The 22,481-nt window shown below is 37.0% G+C and overlaps 1 protein-coding gene across 1 annotated transcript in view; it reads right to left on the bottom strand.

The window, feature by feature from the left end:
- ZFHX4 (zinc finger homeobox 4) overlaps nucleotides 1–22,481 on the bottom strand; it is a 150,072-nt gene that overhangs the window by 20,882 nt on the left and 106,709 nt on the right. The window contains 1 exon segment of the mRNA XM_083878097.1: nucleotides 4,679–4,795. Within this exon segment, the coding sequence (XP_083734223.1) occupies nucleotides 4,679–4,795 (117 nt within the window).

Below are 22,481 nucleotides of genomic sequence, written 5' to 3'. Positions count from 1 at the left end.
TGACTTACACCTTAAATGGTGCTTTCCGCACACATTGACTTTCACTCCTAAGTTGTTAATTATTTCTTTTGGTGTAATTTAGGCCTGTAATTTTTGCATGTTCTAGCTCAAATTAAAGCTTATTCCTGCTGTATTTTCTGATTTATAATGATCAATCCATCATCACTGGTTTATTATCTGAACAAGTCCCTGTTTGGAGCCCCCTGAATTTTTGCACTCTCAGGAACAGATCTCAGAGGTCTCTTTTGGGCTGCTCAGTCATTGCTGGACCAACAACTCAAAGGACTACCTATGTTTAAAGGTAAAATCTAAGTGATGAAATCACATAAGGCACCCTTTTGTTACTCACTTTGCTTTATGACTATTAATACAGTACTTCCTGGCCTATCTTTATTTACATATTAAAGTATCTTAACTGTGAGAATTATGAGAAGTAAAAAAGTGACATACTGTATTAAGAGAGAAAGGTTGTTTCTTGGGCTTTAGAAGGACAGATTCAAATTATTAACCTCTTTTCATTTCCAACGGTCAAAAACATCTCTACTGTTTCTGACCTTGTATTATGTCACTTTAAAAATATCCTTTTTAAAGACATATGGGCCAGAATCTCACCTGATTTAAACAGACATTGTTATACCGGAAGCTGAATTTAAAAAACAAAATAAAAAATTCCACCTTCTCTTCCCCTCATCCCACTAGATTGTTCTCAACTGGTTGTTACAGAAATTACAAACCAAATTCTCCTTCAAAATTTACTTGTGAAAATACATCTTACTGTGTTCTGGCAGTGATATTTAACTGCTAGTGAAATTTATCTTGAAGTGCACTCTGTGTGTGCCTGGGCACACACAAGGTTAATATTACACATCATCTTCCACCACAGGATGGAATAACTTAATTACTTCAAAGGGCCTATAATAATCATGAAACACATAGTTCTTGCTTCTATAAAAACAAGAGGGGGGGCTGGTTAAATTTCTTTTGTGGTTAATATAATAAAACAGTAGAGTTATAAAACACTGTGCTGGGGTCAATAAATGCATAACAAAGCACAGCTTTTTACAATGTTTACTATGATATTTATATAAACTGTCAACGTTTACAGAGGCTTTGTTGTTTTTGTTGTTGTTTGGCTCTGGATTCATTCAACCTCAAGCACTGTTACTTCTTATATGATTGAAATTGCATCTGGCCAATAGTAATGTAACTGAGTCCGGGACTTAGCCAGCTTTAAAGAAAAGAAAAAGGGTGGCTGATTTTGCCCTCTGGCATAAGGGAGTGACTTGCCCCTGCACATGGAGAAGACCAGAGTCCCTGAGCCACAGTGACCATGCCAAAAGCAGAGTTCAACTTTTTGTCCAATGGTCCAGCTACTACCAAACACTCAGTCCCTTGTCTGCTGTTATCAATGCTCTGCTTTCCATGTTGAATTCACTGTCTTAGGGAACTTTAGCAGAAAAGCCATCAACACCTATGGCCTTATAGAAAGGGTTATCAAAGGAGGAGGGAAAGAGAAAAGAAAATCTCGTGGTTTTAAGCACACTGTGTGCACTGTTTTCATAGCTACATGTTCCACTGCCATGCCATTCTTACCAGGCGGTTGTAGGAAAAGACTAAATCCAGTTGCTACACGTTTTAAATACTCACTTTATTTTTGAGACACATTATTTGTAGGGTTTGGGGGTTTTTTTGCAACTGTGAAACACAACTAAAATTCTTTTTATAATACAAAATACGCATCTTATTTTAGATGAATAATGCAATTTCAATACATTTAGCTTGAAAAGTAAGTTTAATTATAAATAAGTGCCATGAAATACACTAGGCAATGATTGCCTGTCAGTAACAGAATTATTTAACTTGTGTAGGATTGCTAATATAAAAATGACACAATTCACTGCAATTCAGATGTCATCACCTTCATAATATATTTTGAAGCCCCAAAATAAAAATAAAAATGTTTGTGTGACTAATAAGAAGGAAAAAGTTAATAAAGTACATATACTAGAGAAAAATAATCCTGGAAAAGTCGTGATAAAACCATTATTTTCTTATTTATGAATCTTTGTATTTGATAAAGATTGCATAATTTAAGACTTCTGACACATCAGATGATGTTATTCAGACTCAAAATAATTCTAAAATTATAATTACTGGTAGAGTATTCTTTCTAATTAGAGTAGAATGAAAGGATAATTTTCATTGCAATAATGAAGGTTAATTTCCATCCTTCCTCATGTTTACTACCTTATTAAAAAGTGCTCCCCTTAGCCATGGCAGAGACATATTACATTTTCAATGCAAATGTATTAATCTGGATAAATTCCATATTAATTCTTGCACTGCATAGAGCTGTAATTTGGATTATAATTAATCTAAAGTGGCACTAGATTTAAATGACAATATAAATGAGGCATTAGTAGGCTTTTCTATTCGGGATGAATATTCAACAAATATAACTTGCATATTGCCAAGTCTCATTTTGAAAGCTCTTCTCCTTGAGATAAGGTAAGCAATGCAGCACAACAGCTTACACAAACACACTGTTACTAAATACCTGTTAATCCTTTCTTGTCTAATAGATTCTATGCTAAAGAAGGGTCACACCACTTTCCTGTCTAACTTGTTAGTATTGTGATTAATTTATTGGTTTTCCTGAGATTTCTTTGGCAAGACTTGCAACACTCAATTCATGAGAAAGCCCAAATTAACATTCAATTATACAGAAGCAGTTATGCAGTCATTAGAAATACTTGTCAGCTGAGTGAAAATTAAGATGATGGTCGGAATGTTACATATGCAGAATTAATTTAGATTAGGAAAATAAAAGTTTCTAAAAGATTCACGATTTTTCAGTACAAACTATTTTCTGCAAAGAACAAAGGCAATCATGTATTTCAGCTCTTGTTTTTATATGAATCTTACTGCAAAGTTATTTGTGTAATTGCTGGCACGGGAATGCAGAACAATTATCCTGGTTTTTTGTAGTGCACCCAGTAGGCATCTGGATATAGGTTTGTCCTAATTAAACTTGGCCCTTATGAGTAGCTAATCCTCATGGAATTTTGAGAATTCCCCTTCAGTATTTTTTTTTCTAGATTCCTTTTTTTTTTTTTTTTTTCCTCTGGAGCTTTAATACCATATTCTTTCCCAAACAACTATAAATGAACCAGCCTAAGAAAAAGGGAGGGCTGCTAAATTCCCTGAAGTGGTTCATACTGTCCCCTAGGCAAAGCGTGTGGTAGGAAATGCAGGCTGCAAGTGGCTGTCACCCCTCTCCTGGGGAGTGTCCAGGCCAGCCCCTGAGGAGACTGCATAGAAGGACCTGTGTCAGCCTGGGAGCATGGCTTTAATGCATTGCAGACAGCTTTGACCAAGTCAGAGAGCCAGACAAGGGGAATAGATATTCTAAACCACAACACAGCTTCTTGCTCAACATCATCCTTGTCATCATCGGCCTTGCCTCAGTCTCTTGATCTCAAAAAATAAAACGACTGAAGAGCAGTTGAGGTTGTAAACTGTGATGGGTGCTGACCTTAGCCCGTCAACAAACAAACTTAAAGGAAGCTTTAATCTTTAAGTCAGTCTTCTGAATTGACTTGCCATAGAAAGTTTTTGGAAATAAATTCAAAAATGTTTAATATGTAAAGAGCAAATTTCAGTACGGGCGAACTTGGGTGTAAAGAAACTCAGATGTAAAACGATATTTTTTCTACAACTATATGTCTTTATGGACAACACAACCTCCTTTGTATGCTGCTGTCATCAGCATACAAGGAAAAGATATATGACTACCTGAAACTAATAGGCTTCAACCTGTTTCAGCACTTCTTCTGCTTCAGTGAATCCAACATAATGTAACTAGGTATAGCGTGCGGCAAAAGTAGCCAATGTAATATTCATTGTGACCATAGATTTCCATCTCATACATAAAAAGCATGGGTGAAGTCACATATTTGCCAAATCAAACACAGAAAAAGCCTTGGGTATCTACACCAGATGCTGGCCCTAGGTTTGTTTGTGCACAAGTAAATGTCATGACATAGAGGTTTTGTTTTCAAAGACAGTAGCTTTCATTATTGGGCTTTGTCTATTCCAGGAGATCAAAATTACCCAACCCATAATCCGTTTTCAATGATATTTCCTCTTTCTTAGGCTGAATCATCTGTAAACTTTTTCACTGGATTTTGTGTATTTTTTTGTAAATGCCTCAAATAAATGCCCAGGAAGAGGCCAGATTCTTGGGAGTAACTAATCTGTGAGCAAGAGCAAAAAATAATAACAAAAACCATCACATTCTTTGGGTTAAAAGGGGGGCAAAACCTGATTGAAGAAAAAATTCAAGTGGTACCTAATCCTATGCTTATGAAAAATTAATATGCCATCAGAGGAATCACAAGTACAGCAAAGATTAATGAAAGGCGCTTAAAAAATTACAAGCACACAAACTGATTTGATTAAAAAATAATCTCACTGGTCGTCCTGTAATATTCTTCAACTTATCCGCATCTATCCTGTCAGATGGTTATGATTAAAAATAGGTCAATGGGAGGCTACTGATAGAAATCACATGCAAAATGCACATGCAATGAATAGTAGTGGGAATGTCCAGACAGTTTAAAATGAAAGAGCATTTCATAAGTTAAAAAAGGGGGAAAACAAAATTCTAGCATCTTACCAGAGTCTTTACTGGATTTTTTGCTTTCACTATTGTCTCTCTCACTTGAGTCTTTATCATCAGCCACAGCCACTGATGTACTCTTAGCAGACCCTTCTGTGTCTTCACCTTGTTCTTCTGTGGACAAACACAGAAAAGATCTCAGGAAAGGAACTCAGTAACCAGTTAACAGCAGTTAAAAAATATGTCCTGTAATAAGAACAGCACTAACAGAGGGTGGCAAAATAGGGGGAAGAAGGGTCAGGGGGAAGACAAGCGAAAGAACAGTGCTTTAAAGCAGTTGGATATTAATTCTAAATAATTTGCAATATTTCAAAATCTGACTGTGCCTTTACAAGAGTACCTGCCTTCCCCCAGTGTGACATATTTAAAGCCTGTCATTTCATATTCTTTGGATAGAAATGATTTGTGTTAAAATACATGCACATGCATGCACACACACGCATACACACACACACACCCCCCCAACAGGCTGGAACAAAAGCAAGCACATGTAAAAATGCATCTTGGTGCCAAAAAAAAAAAAAAAAAAAAAAAAAAAAAAAAAAAAAAAAAAAAAGGGAGAACTCAAATATAAATCCTATTAGTGCAGCAGTATCCCGCTAATTGCAGTAAGTAAGTATTAGGTATTAGGTACTGTATTAAATATAAACCTCTGGCTTTGTGGGAGAAGTCTCAAATTTTGTCTCCAGGGGGAGCCATTCAGGATAAATGATGCAACTTGGTGTATGGCTTCTGAGGAAGCAGAATTACCCACACCTCACTTACGTGTTCACACCAGCTAGATTACATGGAAATCTTCACAGTAACTCAAGCCCATTTAATTATTCGGTAAATCTTAGCTATGCTGCTACTGGTGGATTAATCTGTTTATGCAGTTAGCTTCTATGCTGGGGCTGTGTAGCACTAATCCGTGAAAGGCCCACTGTTCCTTTTCATCCTGTGATCATTTGTCTCTCACTGTGCTGATGTCACATTTTAATGAATTTTTAGCAATCTGAGTAATGCCAGATAACCAGACTTGCAACTCCCTACAGCACAGCATGCTGTTTTCATTGCAGCACACACACGCACACACACAAAAATAAAAATCATATTTCTCTGTTCAGGTAGGAATTATATAAATTAGGTGAAGGTAAAATGGGATTCGAAGCACCAGGCCGCTCAATTTCATAAAATCTTTAATGACCATATAAATTAACCCTGGAAAGGCAAAAGGTCACAGACACACATTTGCATACACTCTTCTATTCACTTTTGATAAGCAGAGCTTTTATGCAGGAAACATGATACAATTAACCCTTCAGGAACCATACAAAATGCAGCTACCGACATTTTAAGTGTCAAGCATTAACTGAAAATTACACACTGCATAAAATTTTCATTGTAAATGCTATAGTGATTGAAAGGGGAAATAGTGGCCCTCTTCGCACCCCATGTTTTATTAATAACATTCTGACAGCCGAATGAAATATCCTCTGTCATATGTAGCAGCTGAGCACAAAAAAATTGCTGCCTATTGCCTTACTGCCAGCCATACACTGAAACCCTATGCCTAGGCAAACAGCCCTCAGATCGATGTGGCAAACCTATCCGATTCTCAACTCTGCAAAACCTTTCGTAAATCGGAAGAGAAAAACACAGCTGCAATTTTGGAAACCAACCTTCCCCCTCCCACCAAAAAAAAAAAAAATCCTGATCACAGGATCAATGTGTTTTGCATTGACACGGAAATACAATAGGTTAGGACTAAGCATGTGCGTCCACTTTCTGGAACAATGCAGGGAGAAAAGATGCTCCTTTCTTTTTAAAAAAAAATTGCATATTAAAAAAAAATAAAATAATAATTTCCATGCGAATGGAAAGGCCTCTGATGCTGCGTGAGCGCTCTCCTCCCACGCTGGTAGCTAATCAAACACGGTGGGTCTCCCTGGCGCAGCTGGCGGCGTTGTCGGGGATGCTGCGCGCCTGTGATCACGCCTGGCCCGGGCTCTGTTCACGCTGCTGAGCGCGCACACACCCGCCTCGCAGCCAGTGTCAGGCCCCCTGGCCTCACCGAGCCCATGGCAATCCCTTTTCGACTCATCCTTGGGAATGGACGCCTCGCTTCTTTTACTAGATTTACTGGCCCAATCCCCCTGGGCTGGAAAATGAAGTGTCAAAGTGCTACTGAGTGTCCTTATCTTGAGGGGACATAAAATTGTAAGGGCTATCGTGGCACACATTAATAAAACATTGTGTGTGTGTCAGGCAAAGAGAAAGAAAATTATGAAGGTACTAAAAGAAAAGCTACAGTATCATCTGGGTCTCATCAGACAATTTTTGCAGGGTGCTCTCCTGTTTTTCTGGTATGTGTTTTAAGTGTGAGAGAAATTCCCAGACATGTTCTCCTATACATCATCGTGGTGTCTGACCTCAGCCTGACCCTGGCAACAGTTTGAGAAATCTGAATGTGAACAAAGACTCTGTGTCAGCAGCACGGAGAGATTGCGGGATAGACTTTCCCCATCAACTTAATCGCAAACAGCAGTTCTGAGGCCATAACTTTACAGGGCTGCACCAAGCCACAAACACATAACCTTTAGAGGTGAAACTGCCCCTCGCTCCCCACCCCCCCCTTCTGTGATTTTTCTCAGTCTTGTGGTGCTCCCTTTGATGTAGCAAGGCAATTAGCTGTAATGTTCAAGTACTGCAGACCTGTTTTATGGTTTGGAAGGTGAGAGCTGTTTATTACAGGTAGGCTCCTGGGGGCCATAAAGGCTTTGCAAATTTTTAATCATGCAAAAAACTAATCAAAATGTAACTTATACACACCATAAAAATTAATATCATTATTATGCATGGTATAAATTGCCTGCCTTGGCTTTCAATGGCACTCCCTTCTAGAAAATACATTTGGCATTCATTTCAGAAATATGTATGGCATTCACTTCAGAAGTAAATTTCATAGACAGAAATGATAATACAACTTCTCCTATTTTCCTTCAAAATTATGGAAAGGTTGTCTGAGACTCACACTGTCACGACATATATCAAAGGGACAAGATGGAAATAAAACAGCTCTAACTTAAAAGCAGTTAGCAAATTACAAAAAATCCTGAAGACTGTTTGTCAGAACAAATATTGAGGAAATGTAACTAAGTGTGCTATCAAAGGCATTACATTCCTATACCAGAATGCCACAAATATCCTTTTTAGTAAGATTTTTGCTCTTACTTAATGTGCCAACCAACAAGAATACCACGCAGTAATAAAAATTGGATGGCCCCTGCTCAAAGACACAAAATTATAAATTATTATGTACCAACAAAACACAGTACGATTGTGCCACAGATTCCAGAGTTCCAACATTCTGTTTTAAATTTACAAGAATCCTGCCTATATACATTTACAAATGTCAGCTTTGAAAATGAATAGAGTTCCCAATTCAAATGCACTTTAATGGCTTTAATAACACTTACTAGTGCAATATGATATTTTATTCACACCTGTTTTTATTTTGTCCAAATGTTGAAAATTTCTTTTGATGTTGGATGTCTTGAATTTAGCCATTATCAACCTTCTGCCTCACAACTGACTTAGAATTAAACATAAAAATGAGGTTAGCAGCATTCTGCACTAAAACTGTGAAATAAGGAAAAATGAAAAATTCTTGTGTCAGAGGTAACACTAATCAGTTGATATCGCATATTCCGTATTTTATGTCATATACTTTAGTATGTTAATCTACACACAGGTCTAATTCTGTACTGATTTTATGAAGTAAGACCCTTGTGATTTTCCTCAGTCCAATGAAATCAAGACGTGCCAAGATTTCAATTGCAAAATCCAGGCCTCAGACAAAGATGATTAGCAGGTACCAGCAAAATAAAATTAGATAAATATTCATACACAGGTCAGAAAAACCTGACTTATGGAGGTGTGATTTAAGGAACAGATACATGCATCATAAACAAGGAAGGGTATGGAGAAGAGTATTTAAAATTAAATAATTATTAGTAAAACAAGACATGGATGAGTTGAAACAATTCTCTCACCTTTAATTTAAATGCATTGTGATAATCACAGGGCAATCACTTTTCCCTGTGTTTTATCAGAGAAGTTCCCCTACTGATGAGCAGCACTGGGAGTCTGTTCTCTAGTCTGTTTAAAAAAATATACTATTTTCAGGGGTTGATTTTTGGTTCTTTTAGGGTTTTTTACATCATTGATATATCAATTAACAGCCAGTAGTTCCTGTTTTGGTCCTGGATTATTTTGTTGTTGTTGTTGTTGTTGTTGGTATCCCTTTTGCCCTCTCCAAATTGCAAGTAATTTCCTAAATAAGGACGATCTACTGGTTGTGGGTGAGTAATTGTGGTTATGAGAGAGCAAACAAGATTAAGCAAGTGTTTGTGGCTGAGGGCTGGATGGATGGGGAATAAATAAATCAATCAACTAAAGCAGTAAGCAAATAAAAACGAAATGAGAGAGAGATTTTTAAAAATAATTGTGTTTTTTTACTGAATATGTTCAATAAGTAGCTGAATCTAAGGTACCCATAAGTGTTCAGCACAGGTATTTCCCAGGTTCAACCAGGAGAGTGAATGGCTTATGAACTGTCCAGATGAGAAGGTAACCACTGGTAAAGGATAACAGTAGGGTGTAGGTTGGAGGGATGGACAGACAACAGATCATGTAGGGAAAAGAGAAACAATGGAAAAGGACAACAAAGAAAAACCCACAGACTATGCAAAAAAAAGTTAAATAAAAATGGGGCTTGTGGATTGACTTCTGGGTTATCCTAGTTATGCTACTTTGCTGATAAACTCATCCTGATTCCTGCGTTGTCATTTATTCACCCAAATATTCCAGGAATTATTTGTTCTATACTCTGGCTGGCCTTGCAGAGGATGACCGAGGGATAGGATGCCTCACTCATTCAGGATCTTGACTGCATCCTCTAGTGGTCATATTTCATCTTCAAACAGGATTCCTAATTTCTCCTTTAGGGACTCGGGGTGAATAACAGCACCAACCCGTTAATAACTGTTTCTAATCACTGTGTTATATTCAGAAGTAGAGCTCTTAGAAGGCTGAACTTCCCACAAACAAGCCTATAATTAAGTGATGATCATCATATTGACCAGAAAGTGCTAACTGGCAGTTACTATCAAATTGTATCATTTCGTTTTGTGGTGCGTCATTTGAATTTTTATGGCAGCCTAATGCCTCTCATTGAAATGTATCACTGTGCCAGAGGAGGCCGACTGCAAAGCTGGCTGGACAGAGTGTGCCCTGGCAGCTCCTTCCCAAAGAGTGTTGCAAATCACACCCACTTTTTATCCGTCCACTCCACCCAGCAGCCTGTGTTCCCTACTTGCCACACTCAGCCTCACCCCTCAGGCTGCTGGAGGGAGGCAGCTCTCCTCTACCCTATTTGGTTTTGCTTCTTAGCTTCTGAAGGCAGAAAACATTCATTATCACCAGCTAATCTGCCCAGCACTTCATTATTTCCTAATCTAGTTTATTCTACTCTCTTTTTCTTTTTTTCTGGGTTTTTTTTTTTTTTAATTTTTTTAAACTGCAGTCTACTTCCAGCTGCTGGAAAAGGAACGTCCTCCCCAGAAGTTTGGAGGGGTGGGGTGTCCTTTCCAGATCGGCTGCTGTGCAAGCTCTCCCTCCCTCTCATTGCTGCCTGGGATTGTCTGCTTTCTAGTCTCCCTCCTGTAGTCTCAGAGAAAATCAGGAAAAGAAGCATGTTTTACTCTGATAATAGTGCAAATGTGGAAAAGAACTGTTGGTAAACTTATGCTGAGCCATACTGAATTATCAGAAAATAGGAAAATGTGTGGTTTGTATTTTTTTTTTATTTCTACATTAATATTTTATCCAATATTTTGCAAGAAGCAAAAGAAGCATATGCTGACAAAACCATTAACAGAGAATGTCAGCTATTCAGAATGAAACTCAGAAATGCTTTCCAGATGTGATTGGAGATGTACAGTTAATCATTTATTATGCAGAAAGGGATACTTTTCTTACTTGGCCATCTCTAGAAAGGCATTGAAGCATGAAACTACATTGAGAATAGTCTAACTTTTCCAACTGATCGTTACTTTTCTTTTGGCTGCCATTACGGTTCATAGAAAATGCTGTTTCCCCCATCAGCATAAAGCATGAAGAGCACTACCATTGTCTGACTTAAAGGCTAATACATTTCCATCAAGGTTATGTAGAAAATCAAATTAAACCTCATTTAATTCTTATTCAACATGCTGGATATACCCCGCCTAATTTCAGCCATCGCTCTAAGTTTATTCTCTGTGGAGGGAGACACATATCTTAGGGGCACAGCTGACTTTACATAGGTGAATTGCTAATTCCTTCCTGATTGCAGAAGGATTTAGAAATGAAGTTTAGTGTTTGGAATGCAGACTTTTCACCTGGCCACTGCTGCTAAACACTGGAAGTTAGGTGGGTGAACCTAAGCCTGACCTAAAGCTCAGAAAGTCAAGAAGGGTTTCCTCATGATGTTCACCAGTGTCCTGGACGTTCATTTCAAGCCAGTAGGTGAAAAAAAGCAAAATACTGGATCTTCACAGTATCATTCACTTTACTCTTTCTGTTTTGCTGTACAACCTGTGTTCAATGTGTGTTCAATGTCCCTTCATATACAAATACTTCTACTTTCCCTACTTTCTTATATTTTTTCCTACATGAGCTGAGTTTCCAATATAACATATAAGTGGTGAGACTGAGTCTCCCTTCACAGTTTCCAGAAAAATCCTTTGGAGTTTATTTACAAAGAAACCACAACAGTAATTAAGAACTTATTTAAAATGTCATTCAAATGATCTATTTTATTAGTGACTCAGTTTGGGGGTTTCTCTCTGAAATACGCTGTAAAATTCTTCTCATTTACCTTCTAGACTTTCTGAATTATTCACCTCTTTTTGGCTCACTAACAGTATGTCTCTGAAATTATCTGTAAAGAATTCTGCTAGCGCATATATTTCTTCTTTGTCTTTTGAGAATACTAGAGTAAAAGAATTTATTTTCTTTGCCATCTCCTGATCATTTTGGAATGACTATCCTCTGGTGGTCTAGCAGACCTAATGACTCCAGCAGGCTTTCTATTTCTGAGATACTTTAACAATTCCTGTTTAGCTTTTCTAGGTACCTCCACATATTTTCTCCTAATAGCCAATCTCTATGTTCAGTTTAATTAATATCACTTTGGCTTTGTTTCTACTTTTAAGGATACTTTTTCTGGACTGAATAAATTCTTGTACTATGTCTTATAAGGTGGCTAACTACAGCCCTCCAGTTTAAATATTCCTCTTTCTTGATGCTACATGTCACAGGTAGAAGCAGCTGATCTATTTATACTGAATAACATTTTTCCTGAACAAAAACACTTTCTGAATTTTATAAAAATAATCTTTACAGAATTATTTGTTGGGGATTGAGGTGAGGGGAATATTGGTTTGTTTGTTTTCTACAAATACCTGACAAGCAGTCTATAGCATATATAGCAATCCATGGATTTTTTTTTTTTTACAAACCTACTTGTTGCCAATATTACTTTAAGTTTGGCTTCTTTAACATATGTGTACATTAAGTGGTCCTTGAGGTTGGCTGGTTTTTGTTTTGTTTTTTGTTCAGAAAGACAACACAGGTGCTATTTTAGCTTTTCCCTCAACCCCGATCACAATGTTGGAGTGATTTGTAAGAATCTTCACCAAGATATCCACTGCAAATTACTCCAAAAAAATCTTCTGTAAAAACTGAATTTCCTGGCTCAGCTGGAGCTGTACTATTAAAAATATAGTATACTGACACATGGTCAAACTCCTCTGACAGGAGGAAAAGATAAAAGTCTGCTTATCAAAACCAGTAAAAGTAGTAAAAAACAGCAGTACATTCCTGCCCTCTTGCTGTCTCTTAGCCCCTTTTGTTACTATCTTTCCTTGCCTTCTCAAGACCCAATCTGGAAAATTCAAACAATGAACTTTTGTGTAATAACTTGAGTATTATGAAGTTTCGTGGAATGCTCAAATATTATACTATTTTAGTGTGCTGGTGATGCACAGTCGTAACATCACACATCTCTATCCCCTTTCCACAGTAGCAGGATAAGAATACTTTCAATTTCAGTACTGTGCTTCAATACCTCAACCCAGTCTTTTCTTGCTGCATTGATTGAGGTCAGGAATCGCACTATACTATTGATTAATATGAGTCCACTGCCAAGTTTTTTGGAGAGGCTTTGATGGCATACTCTGAAGATGAGCAGTATCAGTTGGTTCTCAGCACAGTGATGCATGACTCACAAATACTGAAATAGAGGAGATGGCAGACATAGATTTTCTGAATTCAAAAATGCCGATTATGTCAAGGGGTTCTCCCAGGGCCAAGTCAAGCATTTCAGGTCACCTAGTCTTGCTGTAAAACTACCTGTATCACAGCAACAGAAGGGCATGATTGGGCTTGGTTTGTATCCATTTTGCTTTTACTAAACCAGTGCAACATAATAGATAATTTCATCCATCTTTCATTTCCTCTTTCCTTCAGTTAAGTTTTTCAATTCTCATTGTTCTGTGTACTACACTACTCTCACCCTTCCTAAATGTTCGTCTAATTTGAATTCTCTTTCTTCCACACACAGCAGATGCCTAACACCCTCTAAATTAATTTTCCTTGTCAGCAATATAATTCTACCTTCCTGGAAGCAGAAGACATCCCTTGCCTCCTCACTCACAAGTGCCTAATGAGCACAAATCTACAGGGCCAATCTAGCTAAAGTCCTGAAATGCCTTGTGAGGTGGCTCTGTTGATACCACTGAAAATACCTCAGAGAAAGCTTCTGAACAAGACCTGAACTTAACATTTGTTTTTAATGTCTTTAGAAAAGTAGACAGGAGGACACATTTGCAAGTGTAACCCAGACTTCTCTCCACACATATGCTTTTTCATTTGCTTATAGCTTCAAAAAATTTTAAGTGCTTGAGCTGAAATCAGCTGTGCTGAATCCCCGCTGCAGGTTGGATAGCATGTGCTTTTTTTATTTTTATTTTTTAATTTCAGCCAAACTGTTTAATCTACTTTAAGAATAGGATTAGGACAAATACAATTTTATATGGATATGTACATTTTAGAAATCTTTAATGTTCCAGTGATTTTAATCTGGAACCCAAAATCTGGCAGACAGGATGATGTCTGGCATGTGGTACATTGGATTAAACTGCCCAAATTCAGCCAAGCAATATAGCCTTTAAAATTTCTATTTACCCTTGCTCAGAAAAGCTCCCTGCACTGAAGAGCTGACATTCTGCTAGGAATCTGTAATCACTGAAGACACTCACACCCCCCACAGTGCTGAGAGCTCACCAAAGAGCACAGGCAGTCACATCCCAACTGAGCTTCCACAAACCTCTTCACCCAGTTCCTGGGTGTACTAACCAATGCACATTCCCTCCTCAAAGAGGGACTACAACTTAAATAGGTCTTCTAAAATACAAATTCTCCTGGCAGCTTCCCTGCACAACTACACTGCAACTGCATTGTCCTAACTATGGTAAACCCAATCTTTCCAATATTATTATTATTATTAATAATAATAATAATAATTGGGGGGTGAGGGTGGGGGGGCTGTGTATCCTTGTTCTGGGAGCTGGCAGCTATAGGGGAGCAGGAGCAGCATGTTCCCCCTGTGCTCATGGGTTGACAGGAGCAAAAGAGGTATGAAAGGAACATTTTGGGGTCCGGGAAAGAACTGGAGAAAAGTAAGCAGAATGTGTTCTGAGGAAAAGAACATGAAGGACCAGGAGATGGGGAAGGGAGGAGAAACTGAGGTGAAAATTAACATCAAATGAAAAATAGGTAGAAGGCAGGAGAGCAGGACTACAATCAGCCATACACCAAACTACAGCACCAAACTGAACTGCAGGAAATAGACATGGCGGGGACCAAAAGTACAAAAATGCATAGAGAAAATAATTGGTGAAGACAACGATTACTAGGCAGTGAGATTAGAAACTTAATTTAGAAAAATATGGTGTTCTCCATGGCCCAAAATTAAATCCCTGATTTTTTGTTATTATAATTCTTCTTGTTGCTTATTGCACTACCCTTCACTCTGTTTATCCATAGAGAAGACAAAAGCATTCTGCTACTCCCAGGTGGCTTGCTAGCTCTAGTAAGGGGGTCTGTGTAGCAAATTCAAACCCACTGGTGTTTCATGTGACTTTTAATAGAGTACTATATGGTCTTTTTTTTTTTCCCAGTTTAAGTCTTAATAGATGTGGGACTGTAGATGCAAATCTACTCCCCTTATGTTTTTAGAGCTATTAATAATATCATAAAAGTAAAACACTTTAATATCTTAAAAAATAAAATACTCTTCCCTTCTGACACAGTATTTAATATCTTGATAGTATTTAATATCTTGATTAAATACTATCTTAGGCAAAGCCTCTTGCCTTATTTACCGCACAAAACTACTTACTTAGTGAAAAGCTATTCAGGACTTAGTTCTTTACTGTTTAACATGAAATTACATGTTCTACTAACTACATCTCTTCAACTTATTCTGAAAGTCAAATTATTCTTTTCATTATTGACTTCTTATTGCTGCACAAACATTAATGAATTTATCTTCATTATCTCCTAAGAGATGAGTAGGCAATTCTGCAATTTTAGAAAGGGAAGTTATACAGAAATGGAGGTTAAAAAAATTCTAACTTGGAGAACCCAGTTTGATACAGACGGGACTCAATTTTTTCAAAGTACATAGCACTATATAGCACTTAATATGCTTAAAGCACAGCACTGATTGCTTTCATTTGCAGCTCTGTGTGTTCAGCACTTATTTAACACTATCGTAGAGCCTCCAATCAAGCACTTAGAAAATGAAGGCCACACAGTTAGTGAACTCCTATGAAAAGGCTGGGTAAGGTGACCTGCTTAGGAGAAAAAAAGAACTCTTCAGCAGAAACAGATATGGAAGCAAGTTTTTCATTGTCTCAAATATACCACATTATTTCTTTTCACACTCTATGCACAAGGATTTTCCTGCACTAAGTAGGCTGAAGTTTACAAGGTTGGTGTGAATAAAAGTGTAACATTTTACTGATTTACTTTACTATACTAGATCCAACTTAGCTAATTTAGGAATAGTATTTAGGAATAGGATTTAGGAATTTAGAAATGGCCTAGTAACTGTAGTTAGCAAATATCATAGTGAGGCAGATATCTGTTCTAATACTGATGAAATGTATTAATTTCAAGTTGGCAAACAGTGTTTTCAGACAGAATAATCAACTCATACATGCTGTAATTACAAAAAATACTGTAGCTTCTCTTATGATGGAAAGAGACAAGGAAAGATGAGACACAATTATAACCGGGGAAATGTACTACATTTGTGAAAATTATTGTTTTCCTTTTGAAACAAGACGTTTTGATCACCTCAGCATAAATTAGTTCCACAGTTATCACTAAGATGAAAAATAGGAAAAAAAATGGACTTTTTAAAGTATTGGCATGGATTTGCTTTGGTTGAGTAAAGGTATTCACAGAAGTTGAAATCTTCAGAGGTCATACTACAGAAAAATGGGCTTAAGTAAACGCACGGCATTTGATTTCCAGAAGTGCTCAGTGTTAATCTCAGCACCCATGGGCTGAAAGCTGAGCAGTTTTGAGAATCTCCACAGTCTCAGAGGAGTTAGCAAAACGCCACACATTAGGCTCAGAGGATTTTTACCAATGCAAAATAGATGGTCAACACCTGGCCTTTAAGCAGATTTTATAGTCCTCATAAAACATATCCTCCATACACACCAACCTACAAATATATTGAGAAAGTTCCACTCACTTCAAATCACATGTTCACAAAGCCATGTGTGCTGGGCTTTGAGGCCTGGGGATTATAATAGCCACTCGTTTATAGTAGTATTTCACTTGAAAAGTGGAACATGATGTGAAGCAAGCAGCACATAACTTCCAAAACCAGGCGAAAAAAACCCAAACTCCTATGAAGTTTCTTATTATAAGAGCAAGATTAATTTAGGCGCCTTCATAAAAAAATAAAATAAATTCAGTGGCTTACTGTATACTTAATCCATGCATCTTTAAAGACTTCTATTTTTAGTCTCATACAGCATCTGAGCATACAATGTTGAGATCTTTTTTAGATATGGATAAAAAAGCTTGAGTTTGGTTTTTTACATCTATGAATCTTTTTTTAACAAAAAGAATATGTGAAAATTAAACAAGTGGCTTTTAGGAACAGTCCTATCTTTATGTTGCTGACAGAGAGTCAGATTTGCTGATCTGGGGACACGTCTGAGCCACACACATGAAAGACATGAAATGCTTACATCTGTCAAGCATTTCAGATAACCGTGTGAAAATGCAAGATGGAGCAACTATTGGAGGCACCACAATTTTCTGTCTAAACACCGCTTCTTTGAGATACACTCCCTTTAGTATCCCAAAGAAGCTTGGGCAGATATTCTTTTTCCCTCCAACACGTACAAGATACTAATTTGTCACTCACGGAACTTTTTAAAATGGACTGTAGTTAAAAAGCAGTGCTTCACTTCAATTCACTGAAGAAACTGCAGTCAAGTTTTTACCTGCCTGTTTTATTTACAACAGTCTCCCTCCCAAAAGCACAGGTAGGGGAATGAAGAGGGACTCTCTGCTCAGAATTTTTTGTGGAGATGAAATGGGGCATGATAGATTTCATACAAACACTATTTGGGCAGGAACTTGTCATTAGTCTGTCATTTACATTTACCTAGGTGCACTGTAAAAGCTCCCACAACATCTGGTGAGCACAGCACACTTGACATAGTCAAGACCAGGACAGATAAACATCCTTGTTATACTCTCAAATGAGGAGGAAATAGGAAGAGACTCTTCATTCAAGGCTTTTCAGAGCTGGTATCTATTTTGAACTGCATGTGACAATGAGGTGACATTCCTCACTCATTCCCCCATGTGCAGCATACAATTTGTCAGGCTAAGAAAAACCATGTTTTAGCTGATGGCTAAGAGGGATCACACGCATGTTTTTGTATCTTCAGAGAATGTCAGCCTGGCAGGATGCTAAACTCAAATGGATTGCATGACTTGTGCCCATTTCAAAATCTATGAATACAAGTACTGCAGGCTGCTTTTGGAGACCATCTCACAATGTTACTACAAAGCTGAACATCATTAAAAAGACAAAATATTTTGTTCATATGTATGTATTTACACAGAAAGAAGAATCAATTGACAAGCTGACTTCAACAGAAACTGAGAACACAAGGAATCAGAAGTGTGCAATTTTAAATTTGCTCCTAACTAGGGGAGCTAGATACTTCAACATGAAAAAAGAAACAAAACTAAGCTGAACACTTACATTTCATGTGTCATGGAGTTAAGTAAAACTATTTTGCACCTCTCAAATAAGGAAATTCAGTCATCAGTGTAACAAAAAAAAAAAATTACTTTTATTTATCTAAGTCATTTAAAGTCAACTTTAAAAATAGAAAGAAAATACTATTTCATCAGGATTTTACAAGCTATGACAAGCCTGCATAACACCCTGCATTTCCAAATAAAATAGAAATAGAATTGGTCAGAAGGTCCATTTGGGGACACAGAATGTATTTCAGCTCTTTCCTTATGAAAAATCAGGTACCATACACTTAAGAGAAACAAGCTGAAAATGGCATTTTCTGATTCAACTAGATCTTCTTCCTCACAAGTTACTCATTGAAAATCATATAAGAAATACCACTTGAGACTTCCATAAATTCAGCATAACTAAGTTTGAACTCAACCCTTAGTTTCTAATAGAAAAATAAATCAAAGGTAAAAAACAAAATTGCTAAATACTTCAAAGAAAACATGCAGGTTCAGCAGCTCTCAGTGAATTTCTTCCAGAAGCAGTTGCTGATCAAACTTTAGAAAAAACAGACTCCATGTGCGTTCCTTAATTCAAAATAAGAAAGTTTTCAGTCTTACTGCTGTCATTCATTCCCTCATAGGCAAGAAATGGACTGCTAATGGAAGCTAAGATCTACTGCTTAGCCCCTAGCTACTAAAGGAAAGTAGGGTGCTTCTGTGGGCTAAGTCATAGGTGTCATTGCTACTGGCAACAGGAAAGAAATGTCTTGTTGCAGGAATGTATGAAGAGTGGTCAATTTTTGGAACTTTTACGGAAAATCTCATGATAGGTGCTAGACTCACAATATCAGCTTAAGAGTTATGCAAGAACATGTGCTTTCACTTGATAACAAAGTTCAATAAAATAATGTCATAGTTCTGGGGAAAAGAAAGAAGAAACAATTTTAAAAACACCACCACCATTACATAAGGCCTAAGCAAATAGAAAAAACCTAAAACTCAACCCCGAATACGTTATAATCAACTTCCAATTATCCAGAGTACAGGGGTGGGGTTACTTAAATAAAGCAAGCCATATGTAAACTACACTAAAAGAGCACATTTAGTACATTCACTTTTGAAGTAATTCTCTTACTTCCACTTGTAAACAGCAACCTGTGGAATGAAGAAACAGTGTTAAATCGCAGTGAGCACAGCAGACCTGATGGAACAATATTTATTTTGTGTCATGTACTTTGTAACTATGGGCTGCAGCCAGTCGTGTGGGCTGCAGATGGGCTCTGGTTGAGCCACAATCCACAATTCACTGATAATTCAAATTTGACTTCTTTAAAAATATCAGGAATTTTAATGCACTCTTATAACTATTGAATTATGGAATTGAAAATACTAAAAACTTTCAAAAAATACAAGCTACCCTTCAAAACCCTTCCTCCAATTAAACTCCCTTGGCTGTAACTTAGAATAACTATAAGCCTCATAAAAACTCTTTTACTGAATGTCTCCACCTATGTTTTTCCCCTCCAGCTACTAGCAGATGAAAAAAAAAGCTGAGAAATGAAGAAGTTGTGAAATTTCATAATTGGGTTAATGATAATAATAAAAAGAAACCTTTGAACAATTGAGGACAAAAAAAAAAATCTTTTATTGGGAAGACGTTTTCTTCCTCAGATGAATTATAGATCAACTCTGTGGAAAACACTGTTTGATAATTATTCTAGGGCTCCTATGATTAAGAAAACAGTACACAGCCTGTTCCATTTTAAAGAGTCTCCACCCTTGCTTAAGCAGAAATGCAGTTATAATAATTTTATGGTACATAAAATGAAAACAGTTGGCCTACCAAGTAACAGAAATCCACAGACACAGCTTTATAGATGTACAGGATCATTTAAACCCTGCTGTTTCATTTGAATTGTGTTGAATCTTTTTTTACCGTTTCTTCATCTAACCTAATTTTCCTAAACCCCTTATTTAATATTCCTCCTACTGTTTGTTTATTTCTCACTGAAACCTCACAATAACAACAGAAACGATAATTTCATATAAATAAAGGCCAGAACTGGTGCTACATCTTCTAAGAAGTGTGAACATTCCACTATCTCTTTCGATTACAGTGCTTCATGACTTTTCTTTGTTAGGGTAGAATTTAATACGACAAATAATCAGTCATGAAGAATGAAGCAGAACTCTGCTAGTGACTGCTGAGCCCAAATGATGCATTGTACAAGGAAGAAGACAATACAGTAATGCTTTGTAACAGAGGACACCAAAATAACAAGCACACAACAGAAGTTCTAAACTATTATAATGAACTCTGGAACTAAAGACCAGATCTTAGGCTTTGATAAAGTTGTTTTCAGCACCACAGATGCCTAAAAGATGGTTTAAATGCCTGGGAGGAATGCTCTGAAATGAAAAGGATGCCCAGTGACACAGAGCCAATGTAGTTGGTTCATTCAAAGTGGACATTACCAATTCCTATGTGTAGAACAAGATATTCCAAACAGCCTTAAACTGACCTAAATCACATCAGTTTCAAAAACTTTTTGGGAATGTCTGGCATTTACCTCACTTAACTCCCTCATTTTTAAGGGCAGAGTCACACTGGGACATTGGTGCAATTCTGGAGACAAGTACGTTTCTCAACAGTCATGGAAAAAGAATATTAAAATTTCCAAGTTCTTCAAGCACTGGAAATAGAATAAAGCTTGGTTTGCTATCTACATTTTGAAAATGAGAATGCACATCAGACTTTCTTCCTGAATGGAGCTATTAAATCTATTACAGAGGAAGCAAAGTGAAGTTTATAAGAATCTTGCCCTCTGAGAATTTCAATGGGTAAAAGCTGTGGAAATTTCACTTTACTGCCACTGTTCCGCCTACCACATGGGAGCACTTGTAATATTGATTAAATTGGACATGGACAGCAGAAAAGTATGTAACATTTAACACAGCCTACAAATGCAAGAAAACAAAACCAGAAATTCCATTTGTTATTGTAGAGTCTAGAAAAGTATGATGGGATGTACCTTCAATGCCACAGGAAAACAGTAGTGCCTGTGTTTGTGTCAGTTTTTAGAGAAGCTGCCATACCAAATTCTTGTTTCCAGAAACACTAACTTAAACCCAAAGCCAGATCACTGTCTTGGAAGCCAGTTGGGAACTTGGACCTCATCTCCTGACCTGGGCCAGACATCAATAATTCTATCATTCCACCCATATTTATGGGTTTATACTTCAATATTTAGACCTCAAGAAGTTCCATGTGTATTACCTCCCAAATTGAAAATGGTTGAAAGCCAGGTGGATTTCATGCCTTTTACAGATTGTTTGGCTTCTGGGAGCAATTGGGAATTTTTTACCCCTGGGGTGCTTTAGTCAGATATCTTGCTCCAGGATATGCAGAGTAAAATTTATGTTTCAGGAAGATGCCACCTTTCATAGTTCACCATTTGCATTAAAAAAGCTATGACTAACTTCCTGGGCAAAGGATTTCCCTTTGTCCTTGCTGAGCAAAGGCTTATTTTTTATTTTTTTTTCCCATTCTCAAGTGTCCTTCCAATCACACAAAGGGAATCCCATTTAACTATTTTTTTTTTTTAATAGAAGTGACTAATAAAGGATGCTCATACTTTTCACAATATCCATGAAATGATATACTGCTATTTTGATTGAACCATATTAACTCATTTTTAGAGATCCTTTTTTTTTTCAAAGGCTTTATTCAAAGACCCTTCGAATTCTAACTTGCCTTAAATTAATCAATGTGGTGATACTCTCTGCCATAGCTTATCATTATGTAAGAAACCTAATATTTTCCAAAAAAAGGGTAATGACTCTTAGTCTATTAATGGTCTTTAGATTATTTTCTCTATCACAATTGCTGCGCCACTTCTGCAAATGTGCCTAGATTAGCACCACCCACCCTTGGATTTGCTCTCTCTCATGAAGTGCTTGACATTTGCACTGCTTTCTCAAGCCTGTTCCTTCAGATTAGCGAATTAGGAGGTGGACTTCTGTCTCCAATAATTTTGTATGTCTTGCAAATTACAAGCTTAAACAAAAAGCACTTGGAAAAAAAATTTACATATTGTAAACAAAATGAAAATCCTGTATTGCCCACATTGCAACTAATAGCATTGTTTTTCAGATATCAGGAGTGTTGCTGAGGTTCCTGATAGGAGAAGTAGGTTGGAACTTCAGATCTGTCATGACAGTATTTGAACTCTATTATCTTTTTCTTTTTTTAATTAAAACACTCTAACAGTATAGGATTGTCAACAAATATATCTAAAAGAATTAAGAGATTCTGTGGAAATAAGTTGGTATGGAATGTAACCAAATAATGAAAAACAGCACAACATGTATATCCCCTAACAGTGAATAATATGGTAGAAAAAAACCCATTTGCTCATCA

The sequence above is a fragment of the Zosterops lateralis genome, assembly GCF_965231275.1.
Source record: "Zosterops lateralis genome assembly, chromosome: 1".
NCBI lineage: Eukaryota > Metazoa > Chordata > Aves > Passeriformes > Zosteropidae > Zosterops > Zosterops lateralis.
Note: the sequence above shows the minus strand (reverse complement) of the source record. Positions and strands in the feature narration are given on the sequence as shown.